Source organism: Pteronotus mesoamericanus, unplaced genomic scaffold (genome assembly GCF_021234165.1).
Source record: "Pteronotus mesoamericanus isolate MK-2021 breed Mesoamerican mustached bat unplaced genomic scaffold, CSHL_Meso_final contig_25, whole genome shotgun sequence".
Taxonomy (NCBI): domain Eukaryota; kingdom Metazoa; phylum Chordata; class Mammalia; order Chiroptera; family Mormoopidae; genus Pteronotus; species Pteronotus mesoamericanus.
This window is the reverse complement of record NW_026555105.1, coordinates 18,032,582-18,046,555: the sequence shown is the minus strand read 5'-3', so window position 1 is coordinate 18,046,555 and position 13,974 is coordinate 18,032,582. Positions and strand designations below refer to the sequence as shown.

At 39.7% G+C, this 13,974-nt stretch overlaps 1 protein-coding gene across 2 annotated transcripts in view; it reads left to right on the top strand.

Moving 5' to 3' along the window:
* Positions 1 to 13,974, top strand: part of ACSS2 (acyl-CoA synthetase short chain family member 2) — a 54,449-nt gene that overhangs the window by 26,810 nt on the left and 13,665 nt on the right. For both annotated transcript variants that reach the window (XM_054573851.1, XM_054573850.1), the window contains exons 3-4: positions 12,859 to 12,950; positions 13,158 to 13,261. In XM_054573851.1, coding sequence (XP_054429826.1) covers positions 12,859 to 12,950; positions 13,158 to 13,261 — 196 coding nt within the window. The remainder of the gene's footprint in view (positions 1 to 12,858; positions 12,951 to 13,157; positions 13,262 to 13,974) is intronic.

The following is a 13,974-nucleotide window of genomic DNA, read 5'->3' as shown; positions in this document are numbered from 1 at the left end:
CTTGTCTTTCTCCTTCCCTTCCCCTCTCTCTAGAATCAATAAAAGAAAAAAAAAAAAAAACAACACAACACCTTGGAACTGCAAGTTTAGCTTATATAATTTATAGAAAATGTCTACCATATAATCTAATTTGCACAGCCAGTTCTTCCTGTCAATATAATCAACCCAATCAGATTTACTTTCTGTTAGAAAATGCCTGACTTCTTTTTCTTTTTTCTTCTATAAGATTTTATTTATTTATTCTTAGAGAGAAGGGAAGGGAGAAAGAGAGGGAGGGAAACATCGATGTGCAAGAGATACATCTGTCAGTAGCCTCTTGCACTACCCCTACTCCAGACCTGGCCTGCAACCCAGGCATGTGCCCTGACTAGGAATCTAACTGGTGACCTTTTGGTTTGCGGTCTGGTACTCAATCCACTAAGCCACACCAGCCAAGGCTTCTTTTTAAATTATAATAAATATATTAATATATGGCCCTGTGAATACTATCATATTTAACTTCTGAATTATAATTCTAATAAGGTAAATAGTCTTGTCATAAGTTTCTCACCTGAAGGAATTATGATACTACTCCTTTCAATACTGATTTCTTATAGAAGCTCTATGATTTGCTTTCTTGGGGATCTCCTTGTGAAGTTATACTTTTTCAAATTGTCCCTTTGTTTGGCACTCTGCATGAGAGAGAGAGAGATGGCTTTTTTAAAAATATATTTATATGAAGTGGAAAAAGGGTATTTGTAAAAGAGAAAGTGGGAAAGGAGACCCAACCCTGAGAGATCAATGTTAGGAAAGATTATATATGGAAACTGAGAATCTGGACATTTATTTTCTTAAAACTTTTTCTGTTCATGTACCCACAAGAATAGAATACCCTAGCTTGAAAATATAGTGATTTAAACCATGCCATCTACCTAAATAATAATGAACCATTGTAATGAATATTTTTGAGTGTGTCTCTTATACTTGAGAGACCTGATGTACATGTAAAATGGTGCCCCTTGCTGTTGTCCCTACTTTCTTTTTCTGTTCCAGGCATATTCCTGTTTTAGGCAGCATTACAAATGCTGTGACAATAAAGGATCTGAGAGGGCTGCCTTCATTCTCTTGTTTTGGGTAGGGCTAGCAAGGGGCACATGATAGTAAGAACGAATGTGTTGATTTCTTTCCTGTAACAGGCACGAAAGCAGTGGGGAAAGGGTTACCGTCTGTACTGGCTCAGGTCTGCCTCCTCAACAGAGAATAGGTGCAGAATCCAACTGGCACTAAAGCCACCTTGGCCAAGGGTAATAGGCATGAAGTCCCTGGATCAAGGCCAGCAAACAGCTGGCAGGAGGACAGGGTACAACAATAGCCCAGGTTGCAAAGCTGGAGTCCCATAGCCTGAGCCTCACATGCTGGGGCTTCTTCCAGTCTCTCCCATGACACGGAGTCCTGAACTAAGCCCATTGTTGAGGCTCACGAAATGCTTTTTGATACACTTTCAAATCCCATTCCATAAGTTTTGCACTCTTTTTCCTCTCTGTGTCTACCATTTTCCCGTCCTGGTCTAGCACCTATTTTCTTTGTGTGTTCAATAGTCCCTCCTTTCCTTCTTTTTTTTTAATATTTCATTTATTTATTTTTAGAGAGCAGGGAGGTAGGGAGAAAGAGAGGGAGAGAACATCGATGTGTGAGAGAAACATTGATCAGTTACCTTCTGCATGCCTCCAACCAGGTACCTGGCCCACAACCCAGACATATGCCTTGACCAGGAATAAAACTGGTAAACTTTCAGCTTGAGGAACAATGCCAAACCCACTGAGCCATGCCAGTCAGGGTCCTCCTTTTCTTTTATGTTTCCTCACTCTGATTAGCCTGGGTCTGGCTGATAATATGAGCAGAGAAGTTTGTTCAATTATTCACTCTTTTATCCATTAATTTCATTAAGTGCAGACTGCGAGTCAAACTTTGTGCTAGACACTGAAGAGGAAACAGATAAAAAAGATATGCTGTCTATCTTTAAGGAACTCACAATCCAGTGAGGGAAACAGATGCATACATATGATTGTAATGCTAAAAAATATAATAGGTAAGTGCCAAGTAGTTAGGCAAATAGAAAGGGACATTATGAATGAATGAATGAACAAATGAATGAACAGTGTGAATGAATGAATAAATGAATGAGTAGATAATGCTAAGAGACAGTCTTTCTGGAAGGGAAAACTTGTAAAGATGTCTGTTTTATTCCCAAATTAACCTGTATGTTTATTGCAATTCCAATAAAAAAAATCACTAGTGTCTTTAAATTTGAGATATAATTCATCTATTATAATTACCCATTTAAAGTGCACATTTCAATGATTATCTGGTATATTCAGAATTGTACAACCAATTAATTTTAGAACAGTTTCACCACCCCCCAAAAAACCCTCACATTCATTAGCAGTCACTCCTCCTTTTCCTCTAACTTTCCCCACTTCAGCCTGAGGCAACCACTAATTTGCTTTCTGTTTCTATAGCTTTCATTATTTTGGGAATTTCATGTAAGTGGAATCATGCAATATGTGGCCTTTTGTGACTAGCTTCTACCACTTAGCATAATCTTTTCAAGGTTTATCCATGTTGTAGCATGTATAGTACTTCATTCCTTCTTATGCTAAATAATAATCCATTGTATGAATATACCACATTTTATTCATCCATTCTTCAATTGATGGACATTTGGGTTGTTTTCACTTCTTGATATCATGAATTAGAATAATTCTGCTATGAACATTTGTGTACAAATTTTTGTGTAGATGCATGTTTTCAATTTTGTTGAGCAATCACAGCTCCACTAAAACCCATCCTTAATGGACTTCAACCCTGCAGTTCTCAGGACTCCTACATTTTTATTTTCTTCCTTATGCTAATTTTGGCTTTGCAAACAACATCCTCCCTTTGGGGGCCAGGTCATTTAGGAGGAGAATGCCCTGAACTGGAGATATCTAGATTCCAGAACTAGTCACAGGCTACTTTTAATATTTAAAATAATTATCCCTGGCTTGTGTGGCTTATTTGGTTGGATTGTCATCTCATAGACCAGAAGATCACAGTTTCAATTCCTGGTCAGGGCACATACCCAGGTTATGGGTTCAATCCCTGGTGAGGGTTTGTACAAGAAGGCAACCAATCAGTGTTTCTCTCACATTGATGTTTCTCTCTCCCTCTCTCCATTCCTTTCTATAAAATAAATAAAATAAAATAAAATAAATAGATAAAATAAAATCCTTGGGTGAGAATTAAAATTTTTTAAATAATTAAAATTAAATAAAGTTAAAAATGGAGTTCCTCTGCTACATTTTACATTTCAAGTGTTCAATAGCTATATGTGACTTTAGAATAATGCTGCTACCAATGTGCTAAGTAACCTCCAGTCCATCACGTCTCTTCTGTGCATATAGGTTTCTCATCTGTAAATAAGGATGGTGGACATCAAAAGCTCCATCTTCCTCTTGCATTTTAAGTGATTTGTGATTCAGTCTTAGGGGTGTACCTCTTCCCACCTCTTTTTCCAGCCTTTCCCCCTTCTCTCTTAGCTAGGGCAGGAGTACCCAGAGAGAACATTAGGCTGCTAATTGGTCAAGTTACGTTGTTCCCACTCCCTACTCCCTTGGTGAGAGGGAAAGTGACTTGAGGGTGTACTTATATGTAAATGCCTCACATTTGTGCAGTGCTTTATGAATCATATAACACATTATTTCACATTATTTCCTAATCTTACAGAATCAAAGATCTCTAAGTTGGAGGGGTCTTAAAGATCATCTTAAACTTCAGTGAACATGAATCACAAGGGTTGCTTATAAAATTGAAATTCCAAGGACTCCACTCCCTGGAAAATAATCTAGTAGTTGTCAGAGTTTCCCAGGCCCAGCCTACACAATCCTGTGCTGCAGCCATGTGGGGCTGGACCGTGGAACTTGTGTTATTAACACTGTCTGACCACAATTTGATATTCACTGGTCTTGCTTGGTCCAAACCATGTTGTGAAGTCTGCTCTCTAGTATCCCTGCAAGTCCCAAATTCTGTGTGATATCTCTAGAGTTAGGGAGCTCCTGAAGGACTATTTTCCATCATTGGACAGCTCTGACAGAAAGGATTTAAAAACAAATTCTTATTGTTCAGTTACAGTTGTCCCCGTTTCTCTTCCCTGCCCTGCCCACACACCCCCTCTCCCACATCCAATCCTCCTCCCCACCCCATTGTCCTTGTCCATGGGTCCTCTATGCATGTTCCTTGACTTGACCCTTCCACTTCTTTCCCCTGTTATCCTCCTCCCCTCTCCCCGCTGGTCACTGTCAGTTTGTTCTTCATTTCCATGTCTCTGGTTCTATTTTGCTCCCTTGTTTTGTTGATTAGGTCCCACTTATAGGTGAGATCATATGGTATTTGTCTTTTACCACCTGGCTTATTTCACTTAGCATAATACTCTTCAGTTCTGTTCATGCTGTTGCAAAGGGTAGCAGCTCCTTCTTTCTTCTGTGTAGCATTCGATTGTGTAATATGTACCACAGTTTTTTGATCCACTCATTTACTGATGGGCACATAGGCTGTTTCCAGCACTTGGCTATTGTAAATAATGCTGCTATGAATATTGGAGTGTATAGATTCTTTTGAATTGGTGTTTCAGGATTTTTAGGGTATAACCCCAGCAGTGGAATTGCTATGTCAAAAGGCAGTTCCATTTTTAGTTTTTTGAGGAAATTCCACACTGTTTCCTACAGTGGCTGCACCAGTCTGCATTCCCACCAACAGTGCACTAGGGTACCCTTTTCTTCACAACCTCACCAACATTTGTTGTTTGTTGATTTGTTTATGATGGCCATCCTGACTGGTGTGAAGTGGTATCTCATTGAGGTTTTAATTTGCATTTCCCTGATGGCTAGTGATGTTGAGAATCCTTTCATATGTCTATGGGCCCTGTGTATGTCCTCCTTGGGAAAGTATCTGTTCAGTTCCTTTGCCCATTTTTTAATTGGATTCTTTGTTTTCCTGGTGTGGAGTTTTGTGAGTTCTTTATATATTTTAGAGATCAAACCCTTGTCTGAGGTATCATTGGCAAATATGTTCTCCCATACGGTTGGTTCCCTTTTCATTTTGCTAATGTTTTCTTTAGCTGTGCAGAAGCTTTTTAATTTGATGTAGTTCCATTTGTTTATTCTTTCCTTTATATCCCTTGCTCTAGGGGACATATTGGAGAAAACATTGCTGCGTGGGATATCTGAAAATTTCCTGCCTATGTTCTCCTCTAGGACTTTTATGGTATCATGGTATATTTAAGTATCTTATCCATCTTGAGTTTACGTTTGTTGTTTTTGTAAGTTGGTAGTCTAGTTTCATTTTTTTTGCACGTACCTGTCCAGATCTCCAACACCATTTGTTGAAAAAGCTATTTTCACTCCATTTTTTGCATCTGTCCCCTTTGTCAAATAATAATTGACCAAAGAGACATGGATTTATTTCTGGGCTCTCTTCTGTTCCACTGAGGCTTTTCTTATATTGAACCCTCCCATTTGAATTACATAACACAAGTTTGATTCTCTTCCATAATAATCCTTCAGGTTCATTCATTCATTGAACAAACATTTTTTGAGCACCTATTATATACAAGGTTTTTTGCAAGGCACTAGGTATTATTCAGCAGTAAACAAGACCAACTTGGTCTTTGCCTTCAAAAATTTACCATCTAGTATAGGAGACAGAAAATTAGCCAAAAGAAGTAAGTAAATGAATAATAAAAATTATAGCTTGAGAAAAACGCTATGAAAAAATAAACAGTGTTGTGATGAAGGGCTGATGCTACTTAGGGTGGTTGGGGAAAGCCTCACTAGAGGAGTGACATTTGCACTGAGATCTGAAACATGAGATAGAGCAAACCACTTAAAGTGTTGGGGAAAGCTAGTAAAAGAACATGACATGTTTTATCATTTAGAAGGCTAATGTGTTTGGAGCCTATTAAGCAAAATGAAACAATGGCAGATGAGTTGGAGAGGATAAAAGGCATAGGAAAAGTTTGGAATTTTTTTTTTTTTTTTTTTTTTTACATAAAATGGAAGCCACTAAAGGGCTTTAAGCAGTAGTTTGGCTTATATTTTTGGTAGATCATTTTGGGTGATGTATGTGTATGAGAAGGGACTAAGAATGAAGTGGGAGATCAGTTTGGGGCCATTGTGGTCATCCAGGCAATAGTTGAAGGCGGCTTGAATCAGAGTGAGGCTACAGATATACAGATATTTAAAACTTATCATGCCTCTCAATTTCCTCTCTTCTTCATGCCACACAGCTCTGTCCAGTGTTCCTCTCATAACAAGTTTGACTTCTCTTATCTGGGTGTTTCTCCTCTGGAAGGCCTATCTCACCAGGATAGATCCTACCTGCTGAAGCTCCTGTGAAGAACCCAGTTTTTCCTACATATTTTTTCCTCTGCTCTTTCCTCCTATCCTGTTCCTTACTTTTCTGTTAGTCTAGGGAACTAAAATCTCCAATCTAATCACTATCTATCATATAGAGAGGGGGAGCCCCAGTCTTCCCTTTCATTAACCAATTATCAGTTTTTCAATGATATGACTATGAACCTTAAGTACCTATTGTGCCAACTGTGCTCGGAGGGGACAGATGGTAAGAAGACATGATGACCCCTGCTCTGGCAGAGGATACAATGGGAAAGATAAAGCCCCAATTAATGTAATATGAGGCAGAACTGATAGATCATAGGGAAGGTGAGATAAAGGGCCTTGGGAGGAAGAAAGAACTTTCAGCTTTGGGGTAGGTGAGGAAAAACAGAGACTAGGGAAGACTTCATGAAACATGTTAATTTGGAACATCTGAGGCTTGAGGGAAGCAGAGACAAGGAATGATTTTTATATGGCGTACTCAAGGATGAACTGACCGAGGAGCCAATGTTTGAACAATAACTCAAAGATAAGGAATAAACCATATGGCTGTCTGGGGGAAGAATGCTTCAAGTAGAGGGCAAAAATTCTGAGGTTAAGCATGCTTGGTGATTTTGCCAAACAGGAGGCCATGTGGCGGGAGCAGATTGATGGGGAGAAGAAGAGAGAATAGGAGTTATATGAGGATAGACAGGTAATGAGGATCTAGATTATACAGGAGCTAGTAGGCAACCGTGAGGACTTTGACTTTCACTCAAAATGGTACGGGGGTGGGAAGGTGGAGACAAATGTATTTGAAAAAATAAATTAATTAATAAAAAAATGGTATGGGAAGATATCTGAGTATTTTGAGTAGAGGAGTGACACGATCTCACTTACCAATGGTGATTTTGGACTAGGGTGGTACAAATATATATGAAGAGACGTAGTCTACCTTATAGTTAATTCCAACTATATTTTGAATCAATAATAGATTACAGTAAATTTGGAGAGTGTAAGGGTAAGGTAGATAGAGAAGGTTCCCTGGAGGAGAAAGATGAGAAGACTGTGTACCTTGGGTTGTCCCATACCACATAGCCTCCCGGCAGAGGGGAAGTTAGTTTGGTCTACAGCAAGGGTTCCCAATTGGTGGCCTCCTGGCTAAGTCTCTTATTAATAGGATTTAAAGAAAAAGATTTTATTTATTTATTTTACAGAGAGAGGAAAGGAGGGGGAGAGAGAGAGGGAGAGAAACATCGATGTACCAGAGAAACATTGGTCAGTTGCCTCTCACATACCCCCAACCAGGCACCTGAACTGCAACCCAGGCATGTACCCTGACTGGGAATCGAACCAGCAACCAACCATTCAATTTGTGGTATGATGCCTATCCCACTGAGTCACACCAGTCAGAGCTCTTATAAATAGTTTTGTTTGACCACAGTGTTTAAAACTTTATAAAATTAGTCATCAATACTTCAGAAATAGATTCCAGTTGTCTCTTAAAAACTGGAAAAAACAAATGGCAACATTGAGCCTTTGTTCCCAGAGGGCAAAAGTTGATAGGAGATAAGTTTAAGTAGTAGGTGCTTCCTTCTCCAGTTTTGTAGTCCCTGCCTCTCTTCCTTCTCCCCCAAAACATTTAACTGTCATTGTACGTGCACTGCTGTTTTCTTAGAGAAAAGTTGAAAAGAAAGTGAACTATTTCTTGCGGCTATCAAAATTTTTCTTTTATATGGTCTACTTCACTCATTTATGTTATCTTCCTGGACTCTGTTGATTTTCGAGTGTGCAACTCCCAATGTAGAGGAAAGAGGCCCAGCCCCTGAGTCCTTGTGCCTGTTCTGCCTTAGTCTACCATGTGACCTCAAACACAAAAAATGGCCTCTCTGGATATCTTCAGAGTTAGGAGATTAAATTAGGTATTCTTTGAAAAATTCTAACATCTTAGAGGGCTTGGGAAGTTGCAGTAGGCTAGTACTCTGTCCCTTCCCCCTCCCAAACAGCAAGGGGGCCCAGCCCAGTATATATGTCAGAGAAAGAAGACACTGAAAGGAATAAGGTGCCTATATCAATAATGTATAACTTGAGCCCCGAGCCAGGGAGAGGAATGTACACTGTGGTATGTTTGTGTAACTAGAAATTAGCTCAAATAAGCTGTTCTTACATAGGTTTGTGCTTTTCTCTGTACTTATTTGTGTACTCTATGTACCAGGCTCTATTTTAGGTGTGAGGGATGTACCAATGAACAAGACAGACAAGGTCCCCATTATCATGGAGCTTATATTCCAGTGAAAGACACAGATAATATACAAGTAGATAAAATACATGAGATAATTTCAAATAATGAAGAAAATGAAACAAAAACATTTGATAGAGAGTTTCTGGGGGGGCAAGCTGTGCACATAGGTGGGTACATAAATATGGTGCATGTACTTGCAGAGGGGCCCATGTTTGTGTCCTGGGTCCATATATTTATGCATATTTGTGCCTATATATGTATTGGGTCAGCCAAAAATTTCATTTGTTTTTTTCATAAGATGGCTCTAGTAGCGCTTCATTGTCTAACTTCATTCGAAAGAGTTTTGTTAGATTTTATTGTGCCAGCTGTCATATCAGTGTGCATTTAAAAAACTTATCAAAATTGGTGAATTTTTGTATAACCATTTTAATACTGAAGATGGAAAAAGGTATGCAATATTTTTGTCATGCTATGCTTTATTATTTCAAGAAAGGTAAAAACACAACTGAAGTGCAAAAAAAAGATTTGTACAGTGTATGGAGAAGGTGCCGTGACTGACTGAATGTATCAAAAGTGTTTTGTAAAGTTTTGTGCTAGAGATTTCTTGTTGGACGATGCTTCATGGTTAGGTAAACCAGTTGAAGTTGATATGGATTAAATTGAGATACTGACAACAATCAATGTTATACCACACAGGAGATAGCCAACACACTCAAAATATCCAAATCAATAAAATTATTTGTGAAAATGAAAAATGTGTCTTTTATTTTACAGAAAAAAACTAAACAGACTTTTTGGCCAACCCAATATACCGGCAGCATTTATTTATTTATTTATTTATTTTCAGAGAAGGGGGAAGGGAGGGAGAAAGAGAGGGAGAGAAACATCGATGTGCAAGAGAAACATTAGTTAGTTGCCTCTCGCATGCCCCTAATGGGGAACCTGGCCCACAACCCAGGCATGTACCCTGACAGGGAATAGAACCAGCAACCTTTAGATTTGCAGGCTGGTGCTCAATCCATTGAGCCACACCAATCAGAGCCATGGGCAGCTTTTATACTTGGAGTATTTTTATATTATTATATGTGATATTATGCGTGTCAGTGTACACAGGTGAGCTGGTATGTGGTATGCATGTAGAAATGTGTGCATGGGTACGTGGTATATGCTTGCCTTTAGCCATAACTGGAGATGTTCTGAAGCTCCCATGGCACCCGTCAGTGGGTCAGTTAAGGAAATGGCTTTTTTGCCTCTGTCATTCAGGGCCATTTGCCAGCTTCCTCTCTCTCTGTTCCTTCTCACTTTAGAAAGCTCTCTCTGCTTGGCTCCTCTCCACCCCACGGGAGCTAAGCCAAGGAGAGGATAGTAACTGACTCATCAAGCCAGGAGGTGGGAAGAGGCTGATAATCCAAAGGCCTGGCTTCTCTGCTAGCCTCTGTCCTTCACAGTATGATGGGAAAGAGCCTGGACTTGAAATCAGAAGACTTGAGGATCTATTCTTGGCTCTGCCACTTAATTATTGTGTGACCTTGGCCAAGCTATTACATCTCTCTGGGTTTCAGTTACCTTCTCCATAAGTACTCTGGGTAGTGTAGTATTTAGGGAGAGCCATGGGGTCCTGGTGCATTCTGAACAGGGGCAATGGCATGATCAAAAGTGTGTAGGTGGGTCTCTGTGTGTAAGGGAGGCCAGGAGAAACCCATTTAGAATAAAATTCAAACTTCTTACCATTGCCTAGAAGGCTCTATGTGATCTGGCTGCTTTCTGCCTCATATTGTTACCTGCCTTCTTGCTCACTATGCTTCAGCTGAGCTGCCTTCCTTTCTGCTCTTTGAATAGTTTAAGCTTCTTATCACCTCAGTGCCTTTCCAAATTTCAATGTTCTCTCTTCCAGGATACTCTTCCTAAGAATTTATGTAGTTTTCTACTTCTCATTACTCAGGTCTTAGCTCAAATATGACCTCCCCAGAGAGAGGCCTTCTCTGCCTATCTTATTTAAAGTATTGACCTCTATTGTTTATCAATATTTAAAATGCACATATCCTTTGACCCAATAATTTTACTTCTAGTAATTCATCCTACAGATGTATTTGAAAGTGAATTCAATGACAAATGAATAAAGATATTAATTGAAGCATTTATTTGTTAAATAAATTATGGTACATACAAATGGTAGAACATTTTGAGGCTGACAAAGAAAATGAAACTGCACAGTAAATCTTGATGGAGAATAATATCAATGTATATTGTTAAGTTTTTTAAAAGCAGGATGATTGAGCTCTGCACTTAAGACTTGTGCAGTTTATTGGATGTATATTGTACTCAATAAAAGATAAAATACGAAATAGTGTGTACTGTATGCCACCATTGTATAGAAAACAGTGAGAATATATAAACATAAACCCATGTATGTTTATTCTTGTAAAAATCATGTATTTATGCTTGTCTGATATGCTTGTCCTATAGTTATAGCAGCTCTTTCCCACATCTACCTGCCCTGTGCTTGGTTGGAGACTGTGAGGTGCTTATTTTTCTTTTGAACATCATTAAAATTCAGTTTTTTAAATTCAATTTTTAGATTTCCATCTTCACTGATATCCCAAGGACCTTATGAAAGATGATAAAATTGTAGCCTTCTTCTGAAGTGATTATCTTGGTCACTCCACACTAATTCAATTTCCCCATCTATTCCATCCTATAAGAAGTGGCCTTATCTTCGTATTGACTATTTCTGGAAAGTTATACGACATAGGGTAGCAGTGGTTGTCAGTAGGCAGGATGAATGGGATGTGGGGAAGGGAACTTCTCATCACACATCTTTTTATGAAGTACCATTTATATTTATTACTTATTCAAAAAATAAAATTGAAAAATTAAAACCACTGAGGGGGAAGATTTTTATATTTAAATCTTTACATATAATCATGAAAATTCCTTAAGATGTCTCTTTAAAAAGTATTGCTCCTCAAGTAATGTTTATCATAATCTGAAATTGTCTTGATTGTATTTGTTACTTGTGTATTTCTTGCACAATCATTGGAATATAATCGTCATGTTGTCAGGAATCTTCCTTATCTTATCCATCAATGCCTTATTTCTGTATGCGTATATAGTGCATAGTAGTCATTGAATAAGCAAGTGAACAGATGTAGGAATGGTCAAAGAAAACCAGGCTGAAGCCTAGGGAGGAGTGGGAGGCAAGGCTGAGGACAGAAATCAGCTGATAGAGGCTGTTCATTCTCAAACTTTAAATTTATATCAGAATCACCTGGTGATTCTTTATAACAGCTTGTAATAAAGAAGTAGATTCTTGTGTCACAGGTGGGCACAGGTAACCAGGTTCTTGGTGATCGTGGACAAAAAATTGAACTGAACACACAGAGTTTATAGCAGAAAGTGAGAGAAAGCAGATTTATTAAGCCACACAGAACGTGGGAGCAGGCTAACTCTGAGCAGAGCGGAGCAGAGAAGAGCAGAGCAGAGCCTAACAGCCTAACAGCAGCCCTGAACTCAGCGGCTAGAGGGCTTTTATTCCTTTAGGGTGGGTCTCCCATAATTTCCTTGATTGCCTACCGGGAAGGGGGTCCCACAATGCTAACTTATTATAATGCTATTATAATGAAGCAGGGGTCAGGTAGCATCTTCTGCATAGGTGCATTCCTGATTCACTAGGATTCAATGCTTTTCCCGAAAGCAGAAACTACCAGTCTTAAAATAGGGTCTCCAGCCTTCATCCATGTTCTTTATCTTAGCCCTGGGGCACCTCTGGAGTTTCCTCCTTCCTGATTATCTCCTGCCTCACTTGGACCCTCTGATTCTAATTCAGTAGGTCTAAGTAGGGGCTCAGGAATATACATTTTAACAAATTCCCTAGGAGACTTGGGTGCAAGTGGTCTGGAGACTCCACTTTATACCTGTGATATAATTTCTCTTTAATACATCCCTAGGATGGAAGATAAGGGACCATCATCCCATTTTATGAACCTAAATGGGCTCAGAGATTAACAACACATTTTTCAATGACATAGACAGCTTGTGTATAAAGCATACTTTGAAAGGCCAAAGTATCTGACCAGTCAGTTCAAGGTGTAGTAATAGATGGGTCGACCTCACAAGACATTCCCAGGCCTTGGTGTTACTGAATGGATTTTATGACCGTTTCTATTTTTTGAGGGGGAAGAAATCATACTCCCTAATGACTATTTTTTTTCTTCTGATGTATTTCAGGGAGGGCAATGAGCCAGAGGAGAACACCCAGATCACATACCATGAACTTCTGGTCCAAGTGTGTCAGTTCAGCAATGTTCTCCGAAAACAGGGTGAGTGAAGAGGTGGGGGAAGGGGACTGGAGGACCTGGCCTTGGGGTATCTGAGGACTTGGGGGAAGTAGACAATGGATGGACGGAATCTGGTAATGGGACTAGAAGAGGTCAGCTCGGGTAGTGGTTGGTGGTGATGGTGGCAGCTGGATGAGAGAGAGGGGATAACATCAGGAAAGGTCCATGGGTTATATCTTTTATGTGCAGGCATTCGGAAGGGCGACCGAGTGGCCATCTACATGCCTATGATACCGAAGCTTCTGGTAGCAATGCTCGCATGTGCTCGCCTTGGGGCTGTGCATTCCATTGTGGTAGGAATTTGGGCTCAAAAAGGGGCCTGTTGGGGGATGGGACTCTGAAGAAGTAGATTGGACCTAGATGAGAGGATCTTAAGAACCAGACTAAGGAGTTCAAAATATTTTTGTTTTTGTGTTTATTTATTTATTTTTGATCCTTACCCAAAGACATGCTTGGAGGGAGGGAGTGAGAGAGAGAGAGGAAGAGAAACATTGGTGTGAGAGAGCAACATCTATTGGTTGCCTCTTGCACAACCCCCAACCAGGAACCAGACCCACAACCTAGGCCTGTCCCCTGACTGGGAATTGAACCTGAGAACTTTCGGTCTATGGAATGATGTACCAGTCACCTGAACCACAACAACCAGGGCTGAAATGTTTTTGTTATAGGATATCAGTTATCCAGTTTCTTCTAGGACCCTAACTTAGAGACCCTAAAGGTTTTTTTCAGTGACTCCTTTCCTTGTTCACTTAACCCCTGGGTCCCCACTCCCTCTGTCTTTTTAAAACTTGATTGATTTGAGAGAGAGAGAGAGGGACAACAGGAGAGACAGACAGAGAGACAGACAGACAGACATTGATTTGGTGTTCAACTTATTTATGCTTTCATTGGTTGCTTCTTGTATGTGCCCTGACTGGAAATCAGACCTGCAACCTTGATGCATCAGGTTGATGTTCTAACCAACTGAGCTACCCAGCTAGGGCTCCCCGTCTTTCTTTCCTTCCTT